General features: G+C 59.8%; 3 protein-coding genes across 8 annotated transcripts; 2 read left to right on the forward strand and 1 right to left on the reverse strand.

The window, feature by feature from the left end:
- The first annotated feature begins 3,109 nt into the window (after positions 1–3,109).
- Positions 3,110–8,314, forward strand: UBE2T (ubiquitin conjugating enzyme E2 T). 2 transcript variants are annotated; one of them, XM_074925750.1, is made up of 8 exons: positions 3,111–3,194; positions 3,941–4,016; positions 4,106–4,224; positions 4,554–4,623; positions 5,152–5,257; positions 5,736–5,834; positions 6,365–6,448; positions 7,277–8,314. In XM_074925750.1, the coding sequence occupies exons 3-8, from the start codon at positions 4,116–4,118 to the stop codon at positions 7,400–7,402; spliced, it is 594 nt and encodes a 197-aa protein (XP_074781851.1). In that variant the 5' UTR covers positions 3,111–3,194; positions 3,941–4,016; positions 4,106–4,115; the 3' UTR covers positions 7,403–8,314. The 2 variants fall into 2 exon arrangements, with proteins under 2 accessions (XP_074781850.1, XP_074781851.1); XM_074925749.1 differs by lacking the exon at positions 3,941–4,016 and having other exon boundaries at positions 3,110–3,194.
- Positions 7,355–13,569, reverse strand: LOC141969697 (tetraspanin-18-like). 5 transcript variants are annotated; one of them, XM_074925743.1, is made up of 9 exons: positions 12,784–13,569; positions 11,047–11,140; positions 10,660–10,854; positions 10,014–10,088; positions 9,619–9,717; positions 9,239–9,418; positions 8,909–8,992; positions 8,323–8,422; positions 7,355–7,464 (listed from the first exon to the last, which is right to left on the reverse strand). In XM_074925743.1, exons 2-8 carry the CDS (start codon positions 11,101–11,103, stop codon positions 8,375–8,377), a joined length of 738 nt encoding a protein of 245 aa, XP_074781844.1. In that variant the 5' UTR covers positions 11,104–11,140; positions 12,784–13,569; the 3' UTR covers positions 7,355–7,464; positions 8,323–8,374. The 5 variants fall into 5 exon arrangements, with proteins under 5 accessions (XP_074781844.1, XP_074781845.1, XP_074781846.1 ...); XM_074925744.1 differs by having other exon boundaries at positions 11,047–11,161; XM_074925745.1 differs by lacking the exon at positions 12,784–13,569 and adding an exon at positions 11,345–11,395.
- On the forward strand, positions 12,234–19,061 carry ADIPOR1 (adiponectin receptor 1). The gene is made up of 8 exons (XM_074925742.1): positions 12,234–12,317; positions 12,486–12,702; positions 13,489–13,605; positions 14,333–14,504; positions 15,056–15,242; positions 16,400–16,587; positions 18,324–18,517; positions 18,820–19,061. The coding sequence occupies exons 2-8, from the start codon at positions 12,562–12,564 to the stop codon at positions 18,946–18,948; spliced, it is 1,128 nt and encodes a 375-aa protein (XP_074781843.1). The 5' UTR covers positions 12,234–12,317; positions 12,486–12,561; the 3' UTR covers positions 18,949–19,061.
- The last annotated feature ends 263 nt before the right edge of the window (positions 19,062–19,324 follow it).

Raw genomic sequence — 19,324 nt, forward strand, 5'->3', positions numbered from 1 at the left:
ACAGCCTATGGGGCAACACCAAAGTTGGGGTCCCACACAGCCCATGGGGCCACCCCAAACCTGGAGCCTCCCAGCCCCAAACAGCCCATGGGATGACCCCAAGCCCAGGGTGCCCTGGGGTGAGGGGGCCCAGTGGGGTCCGGAAGGGACATTCCCATCCCTTCCAGTGGTGGCATCTTCTGCAGGGACAGTGGGGCCACACCAGGGCAGGGACGGGGAGGGACTGGGCAAAGGGCAGGGGGCACATGGCCAGGGCTAGAAGGAGCCTGGGTGGGCTGCGGGGCCGAGGTTAGGAGCAGCTCTGGGGATCCTAGAACAGGGGACTGGGGAAATCAGAGCTGGTGGAGAGCAGGACTCCAGAAAAGGGGCTGGGGCATGCTGGGAAGGGAGCAAGTCAAGAGCCAAAGAGGTGTCAGGACCGGGTGGAGATCTGGGACTGACATCTGGGTGACAAGAAACGTCGGGGGGAGTGCTGATGCGGGCCTGGCAGCACTGTGAGTGGTGTCGGAGAGAAGGAGGTGGCTCAGCACCAAGGGGCTGCACCCTCGGACACTCCTGCCCCGTCAGGAGGAAGGGGGAGATCCCCTGGGGTGATGGGGAGGGCAGAGCAGGTGCTGTCTGTCGGTCAATTTTGTGTTAGGATTTATCCACTGTTACTCTTCTAAATCTCCATGAACTGGTGACTTAAGGCCATTCGCCCAGCAAGGCCGGGCAGACTCCCTGCCATGTCTGGATTACATCTGTTCATCAAAAATCATCCAGTGCAGGCAGAAAATAAAGAGAATCCCAGAATCCTCCGGTCTGGAAAAGCCCTTGAAGCTCCTCCAGTGCCACCATGACCCTCCCCCTGACCGTTCCCAACTCCCCCAGATCCCTCAGCGCTGGCTCAGCCCGACTCTTCAACCCCTCCAGGGATCCCGGGGACTCCCCCCCTGCCCTGGGCAGCCCATTCCAACGCCCAACAGCCCCTTCTGCACAGAAATCCTTCCTCAGAGCCAGCCTGACCCTGCCCTGGGCAGCTTGAGGCCATTCCCTCGGGGCCTGGCGCTGGCTCCTTGGCTCCAGAGACTCATCCCCCCTCTCTGCCCCCTCCTGGCAGGGAGTTGCAGAGGGCCAGGAGGTCTCCCCTCAGCCTCCTCTTCTCCAGACTGAACCTCCCCAGTTCCCCCAGCCGCTCCCCAGCAGACCTGTGCTCCAGACCCTGCCCCAGCTCCGTTGCCCTTCTCTGGCCACGCTCGAGTCATTCAATGGCCTTTTTGGGGTGAGGGACCCAAAACTGAACCCACTCATCGAGGGGCGGCCTCACCAGTGCCCAGCACAGGGCTCAGATCCCTTCTCTGTCCCTGCTGGCCACACTATCGCTGATGCTCCTGACCTCACAGCTGATACATCCGATCCACACTCTTGGAGAGGTTACACCCTGACAGAAAGCAGGGAAACCCCCAAATCAGACAACTTGAGGGTTACCTGGCTGACACTCCAGGGTCTTTACAATGTGTCACCCTGAAAAGAGGACACCACACAGTCACTGCCCACGGCTCTCCCGCTGAACAGCATTTCTCTCTGCAAGCAGAGACCTGCTGGGGGGATGCAGCGGACGTCAGAGCATCGCCAGCCGAATCCAGCTGTGCTGCTGCTGTTCCACACACTGGGAAATTAGTTGCCCAGGTTTAATCCCTTCTAAATGCCATAAATTTGCACATCAAGGTGGATTCTGTATCAAAGGTGGTTTGACTGACTGGAGGTTTCTGTAATTCCTGAGAGGAGGAGGATCGCAGGCAGCTCACTGCCCTCTCGTCCGAGCAGAGGCAGATGGGCCATGCACGGACTGAGGCCCAGGAGCTGCGAAGGAAAACTTTTAACAGTTTAATTTCCTCAGCGAGCACTCTCAACTGTCCAGTTGTCAAACCACAGATGTTCTCTTTGGCTATGAGCCAGTCCACTGAGGAAGCAATAGTAAAACCTTTAAATACGTATGTCAGCCAGCTGGGAAAAGCAGCCTCTGAAAGTGTGAGTTGGGCTTTTGAAGTGGAATAATTGTCACTGTGAAGTTGTTTAACGGTATTCTGATTTGACAGGCTTGAGGACAATTCCTGAACTGGGATTTAAGAAGAATCCCCATTTTTTTGTATTGATTCGGTTACATATTCCCAGTCTCCACACAGAGCCAGACCTGAGGCTGCTGTTGATCCGTCACCCACCTGTGTGTTATTTCTCTTCTAAGAGCTTCGGCGGCGGGTAAGTGCTGTACAATGCCATTGATAAGAGAGGGAAATGGCATTTTAAGTCACACCACCCCTGTACAGGGCCTTGGCCGGCTCTTTCCCCTCTGCCCGCGGCTCCCGCAGCAGCTCAGGGGCCCGGGGACCCCTGTCCGTGCCGGCGGACGCTCACCCGAGCGGGGAAGGGCCGAGGACGGGAGCGGAGGCGGCGGCCCCCGGGCCAACCCCGCCTCTACCCCCTCCCCGCGGCCCCTCGCCCGCAGCCCGGCCCCTCGCCCCGCGGTGCCTCGTTACACAGCAGCGGCCGGGGGGGGCCGGGCCGTTCGGCGGGGGGACACGGGACATCCCCGGGCCCTGCCCGCGGAGGTTTAAGGCGGTTTGGGGCCGGGGGAGGCGGGGTGGCCTCAGCCCCGCCCCATCCCGCCCCCAGCCCCGCCCCAGCCCCGCCCCAGCCCCGCCCCAGCCCGCCCCCAGCCCCGCCCCATCCCGCCCCATCCCCGCCCCATCCCCGCCCCAGCCCGCCCCAGCCCGCCCCCAGCCCCGCCCCATCCCGCCCCATCCCGCCCCCCCAGAGCCGGCGGCTCGGCCCCGACAGTGCAGGCCACGCCCACACAGCTCGGTTTTGTTCAGGGGGCGGGGCTTGCTCTCCCGCCCACAGGGCTCCCCCAATGGCAGCGCCCCTCCGCTTCGAATTCAAACCGCCGCCGAGGAGGCCGGGGCTGGGCGTTGCCCAATCAGCGCCGGCGTGGCGGGCCGGAGGGCGGGGCTGTCCGCGAGGCGTCCCCCTCGTTGCTAGGCGCCGGGGGGGCGGAAGTCCCGCCTCCCCTCGCGCTGCCCGCGCCGCGCCGCCGCCGGTGCGTGAGGGGCGGGGCGGGGGGGCCGTTAAACCGGGGAGCGGCTGCCCGGGGGGCGTTAGGCCGCGGGGAGCAGCGAGGTGACGGGGAGGCTGTTCCCGTCCCTGTGCGGGGGCAGGTAGGCCCCGGCGGGGGGCGGCGCGCAGCCTTTGTCCGTGTGAGGGGGCAGTGGGGGGCGGCGGGTCCTGTCTGGGGATGGGGGTGGAATTCCTCCGTGGGGGGAGCCGGGGTGGGGGGAGCCGCTGGGCTGAGGCGGGGCTGGGTTGTTCCTGGCGGGGGTGGTGTGGCAGGGCCTGTGCGGGGTTAATTGTGCCGGGGGGAGGGGGGGTAAGGCCTTGGGGGGGTCGTTAAGCTATGGAGGGGTTTCCCCTCCGTAGGGGTGGGTTGTGTGAGCCGGGTGCCCGCTGCCCCCCTGGGGTGCGGCGGGGGTGTCCCCGTCCGTGGGAGGTGGGGCTGTCAGCTCAGGGTTCCGTGTCCATGAGGGTGGAGCGCTGGGGGGGAGGCCCCTGCCTTGGGGGTGCCAGGGGTATTCCTGCAGTAGGGAGAGTCCCACTAGGCAGCTTTGGGGAAGGGAGAGGGGTGCCTTTGGGGTCCCTGTCTGCTGGGGGGGGTGGAGGAAGGGGGCACTGGTGGGTATCCCAGTCTCAGGCACCTCTGGGGGCAGGTGGCCGCAGCAGGCCAGTGGGCGCCCTGCCTGTGACGGGTCAGCAGCTCACCCTGAAGGGACAAGGGTCGTCCCAGGGCAGGTGTTATGGTCCCGTTAGGGCTGTGGAGCCCAGTCCCAGTGGACTGGGAGGCTTTATTAGGCTCAGCTGAGGAGTAGGACTGGTTATAAAGGGTGAGGATTTGGTTCTCCCCCTCCAGCTGGATGCGAGAGCAGCTCCAGGAACAGGTTCCGGAGACCCCTGTTGGTGCATCAGGGTGGCAACTTGAAACCCAGGTTAATTCTGCTTAGCTGAGAAAAAGTCTCAGTATTAAGTGCTATTTTTGAAAAGCTATTTTTGCCCGCAATAAAATCCAGTCTCTTAGTTTCAGCACGATGCAAAGAGCCTCACGACTGAAGAGGGAGCTCTCCCTCTTGACTACGGAGCCACCCCCAGGCATCACCTGCTGGCAAACTGGAAACCAGCTCGATGACCTACGAGCACGTATGTACTTCTCTGGTGGGACTTTCCTATAGGTGAGAGTTTGCTGCTAGGCCTGGATTCGCTGGGTGATGTGTACTTTCTGAGTTGCGTGGAATTTTAGGAAAACGCTTGGGGTTTTTTTCTTGTTTTTCTTTAAACGTAGCTTGGCCTATGGCTTGGTCGGTTGGCCCACGGTTTTGTTTGCTGTGGGGTGCAGCTGGTCTCAGGTGACATTTTTCCATTCCTGGATCTGAGCAGTGTTAGAGTTCTGTAACTGTGGGAGGTATTTGGAGACTGTTGGGCAAATTCAAGTGCTTTTGAATGTAGCGCTTTTAATCTTGTTTTTAAAGAGATTTTAGGAGGTGCAGACACACCATATGAGAAGGGAATATTCAACCTGGAAATAGTTGTTCCTGAAAGGTAAGTGGGCAACAACATCTGGATAAGTAGCTGGTGTAGTGCTTCCTTCAAATATAACTTAATTGATGTGACATGTTTGATATAAGCGCTGCTATTTTGGTCTTTAGCCTCCCAGCAAAGAATGTGGTGGATTAGGTGAGACTCTTCATTTATGGAGTGTCATTGCTATTTCCCTTGGATGATACTTATTTTACATTGGGCATCCTAAGATGTGTGATTAACAGCCTAAAAGCATGAAGACAAGATCTCTGCTTTATTGTGTTGCCTCAAAGCTTTTTGGAAAGGAGGTTGTTCGTGAGTAGGAAGCTCACTATCACGTTTGCTCTTTGTGGAAAGCTGCTGAGGAAAGTGCTAGTCAGACACAGCAGAAAGCATCAAAGGCAGAGCATTTCCCCCTCAAAAAATTTGTGGGGAAGGCTGTCACTAAATGGTCAGAAGGAGGAAATGATGGCATTGCTTGAATGATGAAGCAACTGGCGTACAAATATAAATATAATTTTTTTGTTTCTTAACGCTTATCCCTTACAGGTACCCATTTGAGCCCCCGAAGATTCGCTTTCTGACCCCCATCTATCATCCCAACATTGACTCTGCTGGAAGGATTTGCCTGGATGTTCTTAAATTACCACCGAAGGTAAGATAGTGCTACTTGGGCACGGGTAAGCGAGCCCGAAGGGATTAATGAACTCCTTATCTTTTTCTTGTAAAAGCCTTATTGAATGTCTCATTGCTACTGACTTATTTACATGGGAGCACTGGAGTAAAGTTTTTGAGCGGCATCTCCTTTGTTTAGAGACTAGAACATGACCTGCTTTGTTCCATACAAGTTTCCAAGGTTTTAAGGACTGGAGTCGAAAGGCATTAGGTGGCCTCTGGAATCAGGCTGCCCCGGGACTGAGATGAGCAGGATACAGCCTGTGGTGTCAGTCAGGGCCCCTCGGGAGGCCGCAGCCTGTGGGGGGAGAACAGATCTGGTGTTCTTGGGGGGGTTTAAGTGCTGTAAGTCCTGAGGCAGCTGGTGGGCAGGTTGGGTTTAAATGCTGGGAGTCCTGAGGTTTCTCTAGGCAGGTTTCTTTGTGCTTCACGGCTTCTCTCGCCCTGTTTCCCTGAAGGGCGCGTGGAGACCTTCCCTGAACATCTCCACGCTGCTGACCTCCATCCAGCTGCTGATGGCTGAGCCCAACCCTGATGACCCTCTCATGGCAGACATAGTACGTGAGCTCCTCTTCCTCTCTCGTGGCCGTGGGCACAGACTGGGAAGGAATGGTGTGCTAGGCTGAGCCTGTGCTTCCACTTCAGGCTGACCTAGCGCTGAGGGATCTGGTGCAGCTGAGAACAGTCAGGGTGAGGTTCATGGTTGGACTGGATGATCCTCAAGGTCTTTTCCAACTGAGATGATTCTGGGATTCACGTGCTCTGGATTAACACACTAGCACATTACGTAGCAGTGTAGCTTAATCTGGATCAGGCCTGGGGCCATGACTGCCTTTCCCCAAAGCAGCTGGCCGGTGTGGTACAGGGTTTATGCCAGCAGTGGAAGAGAGATGTTAAGGTCTTCTCTTCAAGCCTGCTAAAGCAGCTAAACTAAAGCAAGCAAAGTGAATTTTATGCTTCATGCCACGTGCTTGTAGTGGTTTTGGTCTGGTTCTAGGAGTCCTAAAGCCAAACCTCAATCCCAGCTTCTTGGTGCGATGTTTGTATTAAACCAAATGTCCGTCTTTGTCTCACTCGTTACATTTAGTCCTCAGAGTACAAGTACAACAAGCAGCTGTTCTTGCTAAATGCCAAGGAGTGGACTGAGAAACACGCAAGCCAGCAGAAGAGGGTAAGAAACACGCTGCGCTTCCTTGGCAGAGTGTAGCTCCCTCTTTTGTGAGCTTTTGTCTCGTCTCAGTTTGCCTTTCACAGTTTCTTTGTGTCTGTCTGGCAGCATTTGTTCTTCCTTCCCCTCCTGTTCTCTGCTTTGGGTGTGTATTTAATTTCATCATACTTTTTTTTTTTTAAGATCATTAGATTTGCTTCTTCCAAATAAATGTGTCCATTCACAAATAACCAGTGTTTCTCAAGAAGGAGGAAGGATGAGTAAGGCTGATAAAGCCCTTCCCCAGGGATCCTGCAGCCCTGTTTCTTTCTCAGCTCTGTTCTGACCAGACTCTGTGTTCTGCTGTGGCTGTGCCCTGTGCTCAGCTGCGCCCGTTCTCCACCCGCTCACCCCTCTCCCTGGTCCCTGGCAGGGTGCAGCCTTCCTGCCACCACCCTTCCCCTTCTCCTGCCTCCGTTCTGCACCCTGACTTCTCTCCCAGAGGAGTCGTTTAAAAATAAATTGTGCTTAAGCAGATCAAAACCTGTTCCCCAAAATCAGTGATATCTGGGCCTTGTCCCTTACCTGGGTGACCAGAGCGACTTGCTCGTGCATGTACATGGCACTTCCAGGCTCAGCCATTATCCTGCTCTCCTGTCATTCCCCCTTCCTAACATTCCGAGCAGTGGGAGCAGGATAATTGAGGATAATTCCAACATAAAAGCTGGAAGCAGGGTCAGTTCTGATCTTCGTGGGGTGCCAGTTGTTCCAAGGTGTACGTACACAGCGGTGCTAAGGGATCTAAAACTAAATTATTCACAGCTGATACTTTTATTTCTTGTGTTCTCACAGGTTTCCCAGCCTTTGGAAGAGAAAATAAACCAAAGCGAAGCAAGTACCACCAATGACTCGACCATGCAGAAAAGAAAAGGGAGTAGCATCAGCAAGAAGGAGAAGAAATCTCGCCTGGATTCCTGAGGGGCTGCTGTTGTGGCTGTCACCTTCATTTTCACTGTCCTTTTCTCTTTACACAGGTATACCTAAATATTTTAAGCAATATGGAGCTGTAGCAGGCTTTCTTTTTCTATTTCCTAGGGGTTTTTTGGTGAAAAGTTCTATTATATAAATAAAATACAAAGCTTTAATTTATAAATATTTTTTTTGTTGCATGGGGTTTTTTTGAGAATTCTGAAGAAAACTAGAAGTACTGATTCAGCTTCCGATTTCCAGCTCTCTAGGAGGTGGGAACAGTATTTCAGTCTCTATTTTACTGTCTCTGCCTCAGATCAAACTGAGAGCAGAACCTAAGCAACAGCCATGTTAGAACTAGCTTGTGGAAACCCTTCTCTGCTAAAGGATACGTCCTTAAAACTCCCAAGACTTAAATCTCCAGCTCTGGAGCAGCCTGTTGGATTCCAGCTGCAGCTCAGCCCATTTATTGTGACCTGGGCTGTGGCTCCAGGAGGTGGCAGGTGAAAAACACCAGCTGAGAGGGATGAGGAAGAGCCCAGAGGATGCCTGGAGGCTGGGGAAGGGAGGATGGGAAACCTGTGAGAGGATTAGGAGGAAGAGGGACAATTTTTGGTGGGGCAGCAGGTCAGGAGGTGCACGGGGTCAGGGCTCCCTGTCACCAGAGCTGCTGGATTTTGTAATGATGAAGGGTGGATCGCAGTGGGAGCGGGTTTGATGCTCAGCTCCCCGCTCTGCAGCGTCCCCTGCAGGGAGTTTAACCTCTGTCCCATCCCTGCTCCAAGAAAATCGAGCCAGGCCCATCCTTAGGCGCTTGCTGGAGCAGAGACAGGGCTCAGTAAATCGCCTGCCTGCCTGCCTAGGGAAGGAATCGTAGAGCTGGATGGCAGAGCTGTGCTCTGACACGTGAGGAAATGGCATCTCCTTGCCTGCTGCTGTTTCCAAAGCCCTTGTGCTTGTCTCTGCCACACTTCGTCCCGTTCAGTCGAAGTTGTAATAAAGGCAAGAGGCGAAAAACATGGCGAAGATCTGAAATGACAGAGTGGGGGGAGCTGGTGAGCCCCTGACTGCAGGGCTGTGCTCACACCTTGCTGGTGCACGAGAGCCTGAGGGCTAAGGATCCTCTGGGCCTGGCCCAGCCAGGCAGCAGCTGTCACTGTGCCCCTGGGGGGGCTGCATGGCAGAGAGGGCCCCTGGCAGCTCCCAGGGGTGTGCAGAGAGCAAAACATCTCCCCTCCTTGCTTTGGGGAGAAAAATACCACCACCACCCCCCAGGCCTTTAACCCAACCCATCTGCAGCAGGAGGTTGGTTTTGTACCTCGAGATAGACCCGCTGTACATGCACCCACTTTCTGGGTGTGATTGTGACAGCTTAGAGGTTTGGGAGGGTCCGAACTGAGCCTGTTTGAGGTCCCTTTCACCCACAGACCTCCCTCCTGGCAAGAGAGCCCTAACCTTAAACCTGAGCCCTAACAGGGTGTGACCCGCTGCCTGCCCTGTCCCCTCTGGCTCTACCTCAATGCCCAGCACGGCCAAGCTGCAAGTCCCAGGGACAGAGATGTACTTCTGCAAGGTCCTGCCGAAGGTGGCGAAGCAGCCCTGGGGAAGGAGAGGTGATGGAGGGGCTCCCTCACGCTCCCCAGGGCTGCAGGGAGCTCAGGGAGTGAGACCGGGGCGTTGGGGGCACCGTGGTGGGGTTGGATGAGCAGGGGACTGGGGGAGGCCCCGGGCTGCAGAACCACGGGCAGGCAGTGTCCCGGCTCCTGTCCCTGATACTCAGGGGTGGAGGGTGCGGTGGCCCCGCGCCTGGGGGCAGGACAGGGACACAGCAGGGTCCTGTCCTACCTGCTCGTGGATGTAGCCAGGGCTCCTCTCCCGGCACTGCTCCCAGCCCAGCAGCTCGCCCACCTGCAGGAGCCCGTGGCGGGCGCAACACGCCTGCGGCCAGGGCATCCCCGGGTGCAGCTCCTGGAAGCGGGAGCCATTCCCAAAATCTTCGGGTCCTAAAACGCCACAACACGAGAACTGAAACAGAAGGGAAACACCATCAATGTGCTGCCAAAATGGGGGGGATGTCACCTGAGGAGGTGGGGACAGCCCAGCGTGTGGTTCGGTGTCTGTCTCGGGTCCACAAACCCCTCGCCTGTGTTTGGGGTCACCCTTGACAGGTCCTGTGAGTGCTCCACACACGCCCCTAGCCCACCAGGAGCCTCCCGGCAGCTCACTGTGACCATGAGGGTGTTCCAGGCGGTGGAGAAGACCTCAGCACCCTCATCCCCGCAGTAGTTCCTCCGCAGCTCGGACAGGAAGATCTCCGGCTGGATCTGCAGGATTGGTGCCATCTGTGAGCACTGGGAGCCCGGTACTGGTGACGGGGCCATGGTGGGGGCTGCACATCCCCCCCTAACTCACGCCTGCCTGTGGTCCCACATGGCCAGAGCACCCGCTCTCTTCGGTGGGATGTAGGGACCCACCCGCCCAGTTTCAGGCTTGTGTCAGGGTGCTGGGGGTGAAGGTGAGAAGGGACATCCCCATCCCCTGGGGGACTCAAGGCCATGGCCCACGGCATGGTGGAGGGAGGACAGGGGCTGGCCACAGCGTCGGGGAGCAGGGACGGTACCTGTTTCCAGTGCACCAGGAAGAGAACAGCCCCAACGAGCTGTGTGATGAAGACAAGGCTCACGAGGATGAAGAACTGGAAGGCAGTGGGATGAAGGAGTCAGAGACCAGCCCGAGCCTGTGGGCAGCTCACTCCGGCTGTTCCTGCCCGACTCTGCAGGCAGCCCTGCCTGTGCCCTGTGCCCCCAGAGCAGGGGGACGAGTGTGCAGCTCCAGGGGACAGACACCACATCTCCAAGTACCGTGGCTGCAAGATGGAGGCTTAAAAACAAGCACCAGCTGCCAGGATCTAGGGATGCCAAAGCAACTCGGGGGTCAGTGCTCAGAAAGGGGTTTCTAGCCCTTGCCATCAGGGGAAAAAGCTCGGAAATGCTCTGTGGGACAAGCCAGCGGCTTCAGAGAGAAGTGACCCTGCTCAGTGGCTTTATGAAATCCTCTGGGCTCTGCATCAAAAGACTGACAAGGCGGGGGCTGGATTGGCAGAGAAGGGGCTGTTCAGAGCTGACAGGGGCAGGATGGGCAGCCCCAGGCTTCTGGTTCCTCAGGGACACCCCACGTCCCCCAACACCCTCCATCCCCTGGCTCCCCACATCCCACCAGCCTCCCACACTCCACAGCCCCCTTCCCGCTGGTCTCCCCTCACTCACCACCAGCAGCAGCGGGCGGCTCCGGCGCAGAGCCCCGCAGCACCCCAGGAAGCCCAGCAGCGAGAGGGCGATGCCCACGGCCAGCAGCAGGTAGCCACCCACGTTTAACACAGGCTTGGCAGCCACGATGTCCTGGAAACCAGCCGGGTCCACGGCCACCCAGACCCCCACGCCCGCCAGGCATGTCCCCCCAGCCTGTGGGACACACCACAGTTATGGGGTGCAGGGACCATCCCCAGCCACCCCATGGGCACTGGGGATGCTCCAACCTCTGCTGGGGTCCCCTCCCCTGGGCTGGTGTCAGCCACCCCCTGAACCGGCTGGAGATGTCACACCCCGACCCCAGGGATGTGTCCCCTCCACCCCGCCGGGCCCAGGTGGACTCACAAACACCAGCACGTTGAAGATGAACATCAGGTACTTCATGCAGCTCAAGACACCCATGGGGACACCGGTGGGGGGGACACGGCAGCGTTCGTCCCTGTGGAGGGAGAGCAGAGCCCTGGCCACAGCCAGCCCCAAGCTGTCCTGGGGCCCCAGCTCCGGTGGGACATGGGGCCGCTCCCAACCAGCACACAGCCCCCCAAAATCCTGAGAATATCTCCACCTCCCCCCCCATCTCCTTCTGCACCCCCAAAAAGCCCCAAACCCCGTGTCCCCCCCCTCAAACCCCACCACCACTCACCCTGAGGGGATAGCGGGTGACCCAGGTGCCTCCGACCTGCCCCAGAACCAATTTAACGCTGGGAAGGTTGGAAAATCGCCCCCCCCCCTGCTTCCCGGTTGAGCAGCCCCCAAGAAACCCCTTCCAGCGGCAGGGCCATGAATGATTGATGGGGAACAGGATCCGCCATTGTGCCGGGCAGCGGCAGCGGGCGGAGGGGAGTCTCCGTCCCCGACTGTCATTAGCGGAGGTAATTAAACCTCCGGGCAGGGAAAAACGAGCCGGCCCCGACAGGCCGAGGGCGACCTCAGCCATCAATTATTGCTGCAGACATTTGCTCTCCGGGGCTGTCAGCAGCTGGGGAAGCCCTCGACGGCCTTCTGTGGGGACCTGCGTGCGGGCAGGGTGGTGCCAAGGTGGCTGACGGCCACTGGGGACAGAGGGACAGGGATGGACACACGGCGGGGCCTGGCCTGGGCACCCCTCGGGGCGGTGCTGCCGGGGCTGCGGTGTCACTATAACCACAGGCCTGAGGGCGGTGTGGGCCCGGCCGCTGCCCCGCGGGGTCTGCCCCCTCTCCCCGGTCCGGCCGTGGGGTGCGGAGGCCGCCGGTTCTCCCCCGTGTGACCGGTCCCGCCCGCCGCCATCCCGGGACCCCCGGAGCTGGCGCTCCCGGTGCGGCGCCCCCCGCCCGCAGAGGGCAGCCGAGCGCGCGGCCAGAGAGACGCGCGGCCGGGCTAGAGCGCCTCCCGCCGGCCCGTCAGGTGAGGGAGTCACCCAATCGCAGCGGCCGGCGGCCGGCGGGGCGGGGGGAAAGGCAGACAGACAGCGGCTGCGCCCAATCAGAAAGCGTGACCCACGCAGGGTCCGCTGCCCCGTCCCGGGGGCGTCGTCGCCGCGCGGGGCGGGGCCTTCGCGACCGGAAGCGGCCCGTTCCCTCAGCGTCGCTTCCGGTGCCGCCGCCGCCGCCGCCCTGCGCGGGATGTAGCGGCCGGTGAGTGCGGGCGGGAGGGGACGGGGGTGCCCGAGCGCTGCCCCCTCCCCCCGGCGGGCGGCGGCCTCAGCCCCACCGGTGCCCCGCGGAGGGCCCGGCCGAGGGCGCGGCGCGCGGCCGTCGGTGCCCGGTGACTCTCTTCTTCCTTTCCCCCCCCACACCTCGCAGCGCGGCGGCACAAGGACGCGGAGGGACCCGTCACCGCCTGCCCGCGGCCACCAGGACCGATCCCGCCGCCCCCGCCATGGCGTCCCGCAAAGCCTCCGCCGCCGGGCAGGGCAACGGGCTGGCCGCCGCCGGCCGGGAGAGGGCCCACCTGGAGCTGGCCGAGCTGGGGCCGCTCCTGGAGGAGAAGGGGGACCAAGGAGCCACCGGCTCGGCCAGCGTAAGCCCTCCTCCCCCCCGGAGCCGCGGCTGGGTCCGCGCCGCCTCGCTCAGCCTCCGCGCTCCGTCCTTGCGGATTAACCTGGGAATTTGCCCGTTATCCCATTAGCAGCTTGAAGGATGCCGGCCGGCCGCGTTTTGTAGAGCTCGGGGGCTGGTCGTCGCTTTGTGACAGCGCAGAGAGGCGGTGGAATGTTTTGTTACCCCGACGCGGATGATCTGGCTGGGCCGTGCTCTGAGCTGGCCCAAAAACTTCTCCCGTCGTGCGGGCGTGGGTCTGCGGCCGCCCTCGGGCAGAGCTGTGGCCGAGACGCGCCGTCCCTGCCTGCCCGCGCCGCTGCTGGAGCGAAGGGGGTGTCCTGGGTCAGCCGGTCAGCCGGGCCGTGCCCCTTGGGACTGGGAATCACCTTCCCAAACCCGCTAACGGAGAGGGAGTGGAGCCGGGGGGGTGTGGGAAGGCGCTGCCTCCGCGCTTGCTGGGCTCCTGAATGGGGTGGGGGGCTGGGTGTTCCGGCTGGGCCAAGTGGCTGTTTCAGCCTTGGTTGTAGGGATGAAAATCCCCCCCCCAGTAATCCCACCTTTCAACAAGGATAAAGCTGGGATTAGCCTGCCTGAGATGGTTAAGACAAGTAGCGTATTGCATAAGCGGTGGTGACCGGCAGGTCCTGCCTGTCCCCTCGGGGAGGGATGAACCCCCAAGTGCTCTCAGAAGGGACTTGCTGCTCTCTGGACGCTGTTCACCCTCCCATGGGCAGGAATGGTTTCCTCCTGGTGTTTCTCCCTCTAGGCAGAAGACCCGCCATGCCCAGCGGCCCGTGAGGAAGAGGAGGAGGTGGTCCGTGTGCTGACTCTGCCTCTGCAGGCTCATCACGCCATGGAGAAGATGGAAGAGTTTGTATATAAGGTATGGGAGCATGCAGCAATCCCACAATCCTAATTTTGGAGTATTAATGAGGTCCAGATGCCCCAAACCCAGGGCTCGGGGTGGTGGGAAGGGGCTGGGACGTCTGGGGGAAGCTTCCGGGGCTCCGTGCTGCTCTGCCGGCAGTCTGCCTGGGCCTGCTCCAGCAGCATCTCCTGGGAGCAGTGTGGGAAGGGCATGGCAGTGGCTGGGAGGTGTGAGTGGGGGTTGTGCTCAGCCATGCCGGCCGAGCAGCGACTTGGGGAGCAGCCCTGGTATCCCTGCGGCCCTCTAATGGGGACCGGGAGCACCAGTTGCTGGTTTCACCCAGTGCCTGTGCTCATGGTCACCACAGTTTTGTAAGCGGTGGCATCAGCTGAGGGCCAGCCTGGCTCTGTTGCCAGCCGGGGCTCCCTCTTCCCTGCGTTCCCCACTGCAGAGAACAGTTGCTTGGGGTGCAGAGTGGTTAAACCTGAGGGTGCAAATCGCCTCTGACTCCCTGAGGGGACGTGTGGGGAGCGCTCTGCAGGATGTGGGTAGCTTTAAGGGGTCCCACAGGCTGCTGATGTTGCAAAAGCTGAACTTCCTCTCCCCGAGGAGCCTTACAGGGCCCTTTCAGCCCTGGCTGGGCTTGTTCCGCATGCAGTTTTAGGCTCCTGGGGTGAGTAAACATGAGCTTTTGGGCTGGCTCGACGCTCTGGGGGCCACCAGCACAGCTTGGTTATTGCAGGTGTGGGAAGGGCGCTGGCGCGTGATCCCTTACGACGTGCTGCCCGACTGGCTGAAGGACAACGATTACCTCCTGCACGGCCACAGGCCTCCCATGCCGTCCTTCCGAGCCTGCTTCAAGAGCATCTTCCGAATACACACCGAGACGGGCAACATCTGGACGCACTTACTAGGTGACTGGGGGGGTTTGGTAGCCCTGGGGCTAAAGGTGGCCGTTGCCCCCCATGCACAGGGTGGCCTTTTATGGCCAGGACTTGCTTGGTGGGTGGTCCCGTTGGGGTTGATGTACCCTGGCCTGGCCCTGTGCTCACAGGCAGCTGTGTCACGAGGTGCCCAAGAGCTCCGGGTGTTCCTTGGCTGAAGGGAGACCAGGGCGCTTCCTCACAGCGGGGCTCAGCTGCTGTTTGTGGCTTTGGCCGACACTCCGCAAGAGCTGGATGGAGAAATGTGTCCTGGGTGTAACAGGAAAGCCTCGGAGTGTTTCCTCCAAATCCCAGGGACGATCAGTGGCTCTACAGCCCACACCTGACCGTGCCCTTGCTCCCAGCTCTGCTCACCTGCAGTAACAACACCCCCAGGTGTGACTTAGCGCCTCTGGGTGCTCTGCGAGCAGGATACACCCAGGGCCTTGCAGAGCAGAGCCAGGGCTGTGTTTCTACTGGCTTTTTGCTGAATCCATTCCCTCTCCTTCTGCCTGACTGCCCATTCGGTGTGTTCCCTGCAGGTTTCGTTTTGTTCCTCTGCCTGGGGATCCTGACCATGCTGCGGCCCAACATGTATTTCATGGCTCCTCTCCAGGAGAAGGTGGTGTTCGGGATGTTCTTCCTGGGAGCAGTGCTGTGCCTCAGCTTCTCCTGGCTTTTCCACACTGTCTACTGTCACTCGGAGAAAGTCTCGCGGACTTTTTCGAAGTGAGTCAGCACAAGTGCGGTTGTGTGGTCTCACAGGAGGCTCCGAGTTCTCACAGCACTTCCTCTTGGGAAGCGCTGAGTTTCCAAATCTTTTATCCTTGGGGGAAGGGGAGCGTTCACCAAATGCATTGTGGAGCTGAGAGGGAACCACAGCTGCATCCTGGAGGGCTCTGCTCCGTGCCTGAGCACCTTAATTCTGTCAGCTCAAATGCCCTCAGGGGGTTGGGGGGAGACGGGGAACCTGGGAACCTGCCGCTCCCAAGGGAACAGCCCTTGTGCCCCTCGCAGCAGTGAAGCAAGGAGGGGTCTTGGTCTCGCTGGGCAGCCACGAGATGCAGCGGTTTGTCCGTTTCCAGTTTACTGGATGTCTTCAAAAACTCTGGTTTGGATCCAATTTGGATTGAAACCAAATGGAAAGAAATAAAACAAACAGGATTCCCGGCAAAGTGGAAAGGCTGGGCAGTGGCCAGTGCCTCTCCCCGAGGTCGGTGCACAGGCTGCTCTTAGAGTTAAGCTCACATCAGCCTCCGTGGCACAGGCAGAGCAGCAGCAAGGCTTTCAAGTAAGATCTTGCTCACACAGGCCTGTCAGAGGCATTTACTTGGGTGCTGCTTGCTGGGAAATCCTGCCCATCTCCTCTGCACAAACCCCAGAGACCCCGCGGGCTCACGTCTGCTGCTGTGCCCTCAGTAGAAACGTCCTTGCGTTGCGGGGAGGGCGCTTGCCGCGGCAGCGGGGGTAACACAGGCAGCTGCATTTCGGTGGGGAAATGGTTCCTGGATCGATAAATCGAAAGCACTTTGCGGTGGGGGAGAACAGTCCGATCCGTAAGCGCAGGGACTCGCGTCTGCCGTATCCCGCTGGGGCGGTTTGAGTGTCCAGCCAGCCCCTGCTCACCTGCCGAGCTCCACGGGTGTCCCCCCGAAGCTGCCCAGACCCCTTTCCCCTGCCCCCCGTCACCCTTTCCCCTGCCCCACATCCCGTCGAGGACGCCCGAGCGCAGCCCTTATCCCCTCACAGCTCCACCCGCAGGGCTGGGGCGATGCTGTTGGGGTGCAGACCGGAGGGTACCAACACACCGTTACTGAGGGTACACAAGGAGAGGGCTGGATTTTGGGGCTCACCTGTGACTCTCTGTCATTACACCCTGGCTGCAGGTTGGATTATTCAGGAATTGCACTGCTGATCATGGGGAGCTTTGTCCCGTGGCTCTACTATTCGTTCTACTGCTCTCCGCAGCCAAGACTCATCTACCTCTCCATCGTCTGTGTCTTGGGCATCTCTGCCATCATTGTTGCTCAGTGGGACCGGTTTGCCACCCCCAAGCACAGGCAGACAAGAGCAGGTAGGAGATCTCCCTCCTCACCCCGAGTCCCCAGCCCTGGGAGGGCTCCAGGGGGGCACTTTGGGAAGATCCCGTTGTGGGGTGGCTCTTCCCATTTGGGAAAACTCAGCACCTGCAGAATTCCTTCCCCCAGAAGGGAGAGTCTCCTTCCTCCTCTCTCTGCTGGGGATTTAGATGCTCTGCTGAGCAGAGCCTGAGCTCAGCCTGGCACTCGGCAAGCCTGAGGTTTGGAGCAGGCAGGCAGCGTTTAAAAATAGCCCTGTAAGTGGTGGCTGGGCAGCCTGGGGCTGCGCAGCGTGAAACCGCCTGCTCCGGGAAGCACTTTGGCAGCCTGAGCCTGCAGCTCGCACAGAGGAGGAGGAAGTCCCCTGCCAGTTGCCCCCCGACACGTACTGGCCTTCCCAGAGGCTGTGGTTGCCCCCAGCCCGCTCCGTGCTCCCTCCCCCCCGCCTCGCCCCCGCAGATTAACTCGGCCTGGCTGAGCACCACTGAGCGCGGAGAAACGCCGCTGCCCGCCCTCGCCTCCCCCGGGGGGCTCCTGCCGCAGAATGGGACGATGCGGAGCTGGAGGCCGGGCAGCGCTGCTGGCACCAGGTCCCCTCCGAGGGGGACAGGGGGGGACTGCCAGCCCCTCCGCTCTCCCCCCAGTCGCGCTGGTGTTGGCCGCTGGCAGAGATCCCAAGGAGCGAGATCCTGCTGCGAGGATGAGCTGCAGCCCCTCTGGGCTGGTGTCTCACTGCGGTGCCGTTTGCTCTCCGCCAAATTAATTAGATGCCAGAGTTGAAAATTTCAGCACTGCTAATTACCGCGTTCAGTTTTGGGCCCCTCACCCCAAAAAGGCCATTGAATGACTCGAGCGTGGCCAGAGAAGGGCAACGGAGCTGGGGCAGGGTCTGGAGCACAGGTCTGCTGGGGAGCGGCTGGGGGAACTGGGGGGGTTCAGTCTGGAGAAGAGGAGGCTGAGGGGAGACCTCCTGGCCCTCTGCAACTCCCTGCCAGGAGGGGGCAGAGAGGGGGGATGAGTCTCTGGAGCCAAGGCCCCAGCGCCAGGCCCCGAGGGAATGGCCTCAAGCTGCCCAGGGCAGGGTCAGGCTGGCTCTGAGGAAGGATTTCTGTGCAGAAGGGGCTGTTGGGCGTTGGAATGGGCTGCCCAGGGCAGGGGGGAGTCCCCGGGATCCCTGGGGGGGTTGAAGAGTCGGGCTGAGCCAGCGCTGAGGGATCTGGGGGAGTTGGGAAGGGTCAGGGTGAGGGTCATGGTTGGGCTGGAGGAGCTTCAGGGTCTTTGCCAACCCAGAGGATTCTGTAATTCAGACCTTCCCCTTGAGCTCCAAAGCAGCTTTCACCAAATAAATGGCTCTGGCAAAGCCTCTCCCCGAAGGGGTGGCTGGGGCAGCCGCGTTCCTCACACTCCTGAGGCTTTGGTGTGACCCGAAGGGCCGACACCTCCCGAAAGGGCCATTCTCATAGCCGGGAGCCGCCGCAGCCCCGTGGCTGTATGAACACTGGGTGAGCTCCACCCAGCGAGCACTGCGGGTGAGCACTGGTTTTGACTGGGACATCAAGCTGTAGATCCCTCATTGTTTGAAGAATAAATGGGGGGTGGGGGCAGTGTTGGATCATCCAGGACTGAGTGAGGAAAAGCTGCTGGTGCCTCCAGGAGCTTCCCTTCGCACAGGAGCAGGGTGCGAGGTGGGTGGGAGGGTCTCATCCACGCTGAGGTCTCCTCCCCACTGCAGGCGTGTTCCTGGGGCTGGGGCTGAGCGGCGTGGTGCCCACCATGCACTTCACCATCGCCGAGGGCTTCGTGAAAGCCACCACCGTCGGCCAGATGGGCTGGTTCTTCCTCATGGCCGTGATGTACATCACAGGCGCGGGGCTCTACGCCGCCCGCATACCTGAGCGCTTCTTCCCGGGCAAGTTCGACATCTGGGTGAGTGTGGGGGGACAAAGTGGTGAGCGGGGTGCTGGGGACGGGGAGGATGAGCCCCGAGGTGAGGAATAAGGTGGCTGGGGGGGAAACCTGGTGTGCCACAGAGCCAGACCTTGGATGGCTGCTGTGAGCCCGCAGGGTGGGCAAAGTACATGGTGGGGGGGAGCGGCAAGGTGGGAAATGTGGAGCTCAAAGAACAGTCCTGGGGCAGTGAGGAAGCAGCGAGGAGGAGGAGGAGGTGTTCCCAGCATTGTTTTGTCCCCTTTGGTCTGGGTCTAAAGGGCTTTTTCACTTCCCCGCAGTTTCAGTCACATCAGATCTTCCACGTGCTCGTGGTGGCTGCAGCCTTCGTCCACTTCTACGGGGTGTCGAACCTGCAGGAGTTTCGCTACGGACTCGAAGGGGGGTGCACAGATGACTCTCTCCTCTGAGAGCGCCTGATTTTAGTACAAGCTTCCTAAGTGCTTTTTAAACTCTGTCTTTGCTAAAATCAAAGGAAGACTCAAAACTGTTTGGAGTTGTCGGGTTTGGGTTTTGGTTTTTTTTTTTTTTAAAGAAAAAAAAAAAAAAAACAGAAAAATTCTTTAGCAAAGTCGTTGACCAAATCCTCACCCCCTTCCCCACGCACATCATCGATGGGGCTGAGGGGAGGTGCCACGGCCCCGCCTCCTCCTCCAGACAGTGTTTTAGCTGCACCGGGGTGGTCCGACCCCCCCAGACACGCCGATTCCCGGACGCGGGGGGCGCAGGTACCCTGCTCCCAGCACAGCCCAGCACCCCCTGCCCGCGCTCAGCACCGGAGCGAGC

This window comes from Athene noctua, chromosome 23, assembly GCF_965140245.1.
Source record: "Athene noctua chromosome 23, bAthNoc1.hap1.1, whole genome shotgun sequence".
NCBI lineage: Eukaryota > Metazoa > Chordata > Aves > Strigiformes > Strigidae > Athene > Athene noctua.

Coding starts and splice junctions, on each gene's coding strand:
- UBE2T (XM_074925749.1), top strand. CDS start 4,116: ATGCAAAGAGCCTCACGACTGAAGAGGGAGCTCTCCCTCTTGACTACG. Junction 4,624..5,151: donor GAAATAGTTGTTCCTGAAAG/GTAAGTGGGCAA, acceptor TATCCCTTACAG/GTACCCATTTGAGCCCCCGA. Junction 5,835..6,364: donor ACCCTCTCATGGCAGACATA/GTACGTGAGCTC, acceptor CGTTACATTTAG/TCCTCAGAGTACAAGTACAA.
- LOC141969697 (XM_074925743.1), bottom strand. CDS start 11,103: ATGGGTGTCTTGAGCTGCATGAAGTACCTGATGTTCATCTTCAACGTG. Junction 10,855..11,046: donor TCTTCAACGTGCTGGTGTTT/GTGAGTCCACCT, acceptor TGTGTCCCACAG/GCTGGGGGGACATGCCTGGC. Junction 8,423..8,908: donor TGGCCGTGCTGGGCATTGAG/GTAGAGCCAGAG, acceptor CTGTCATTTCAG/ATCTTCGCCATGTTTTTCGC.
- ADIPOR1 (XM_074925742.1), top strand. CDS start 12,562: ATGGCGTCCCGCAAAGCCTCCGCCGCCGGGCAGGGCAACGGGCTGGCC. Junction 16,588..18,323: donor GCACAGGCAGACAAGAGCAG/GTAGGAGATCTC, acceptor TCCCCACTGCAG/GCGTGTTCCTGGGGCTGGGG. Junction 18,518..18,819: donor CGGGCAAGTTCGACATCTGG/GTGAGTGTGGGG, acceptor ACTTCCCCGCAG/TTTCAGTCACATCAGATCTT.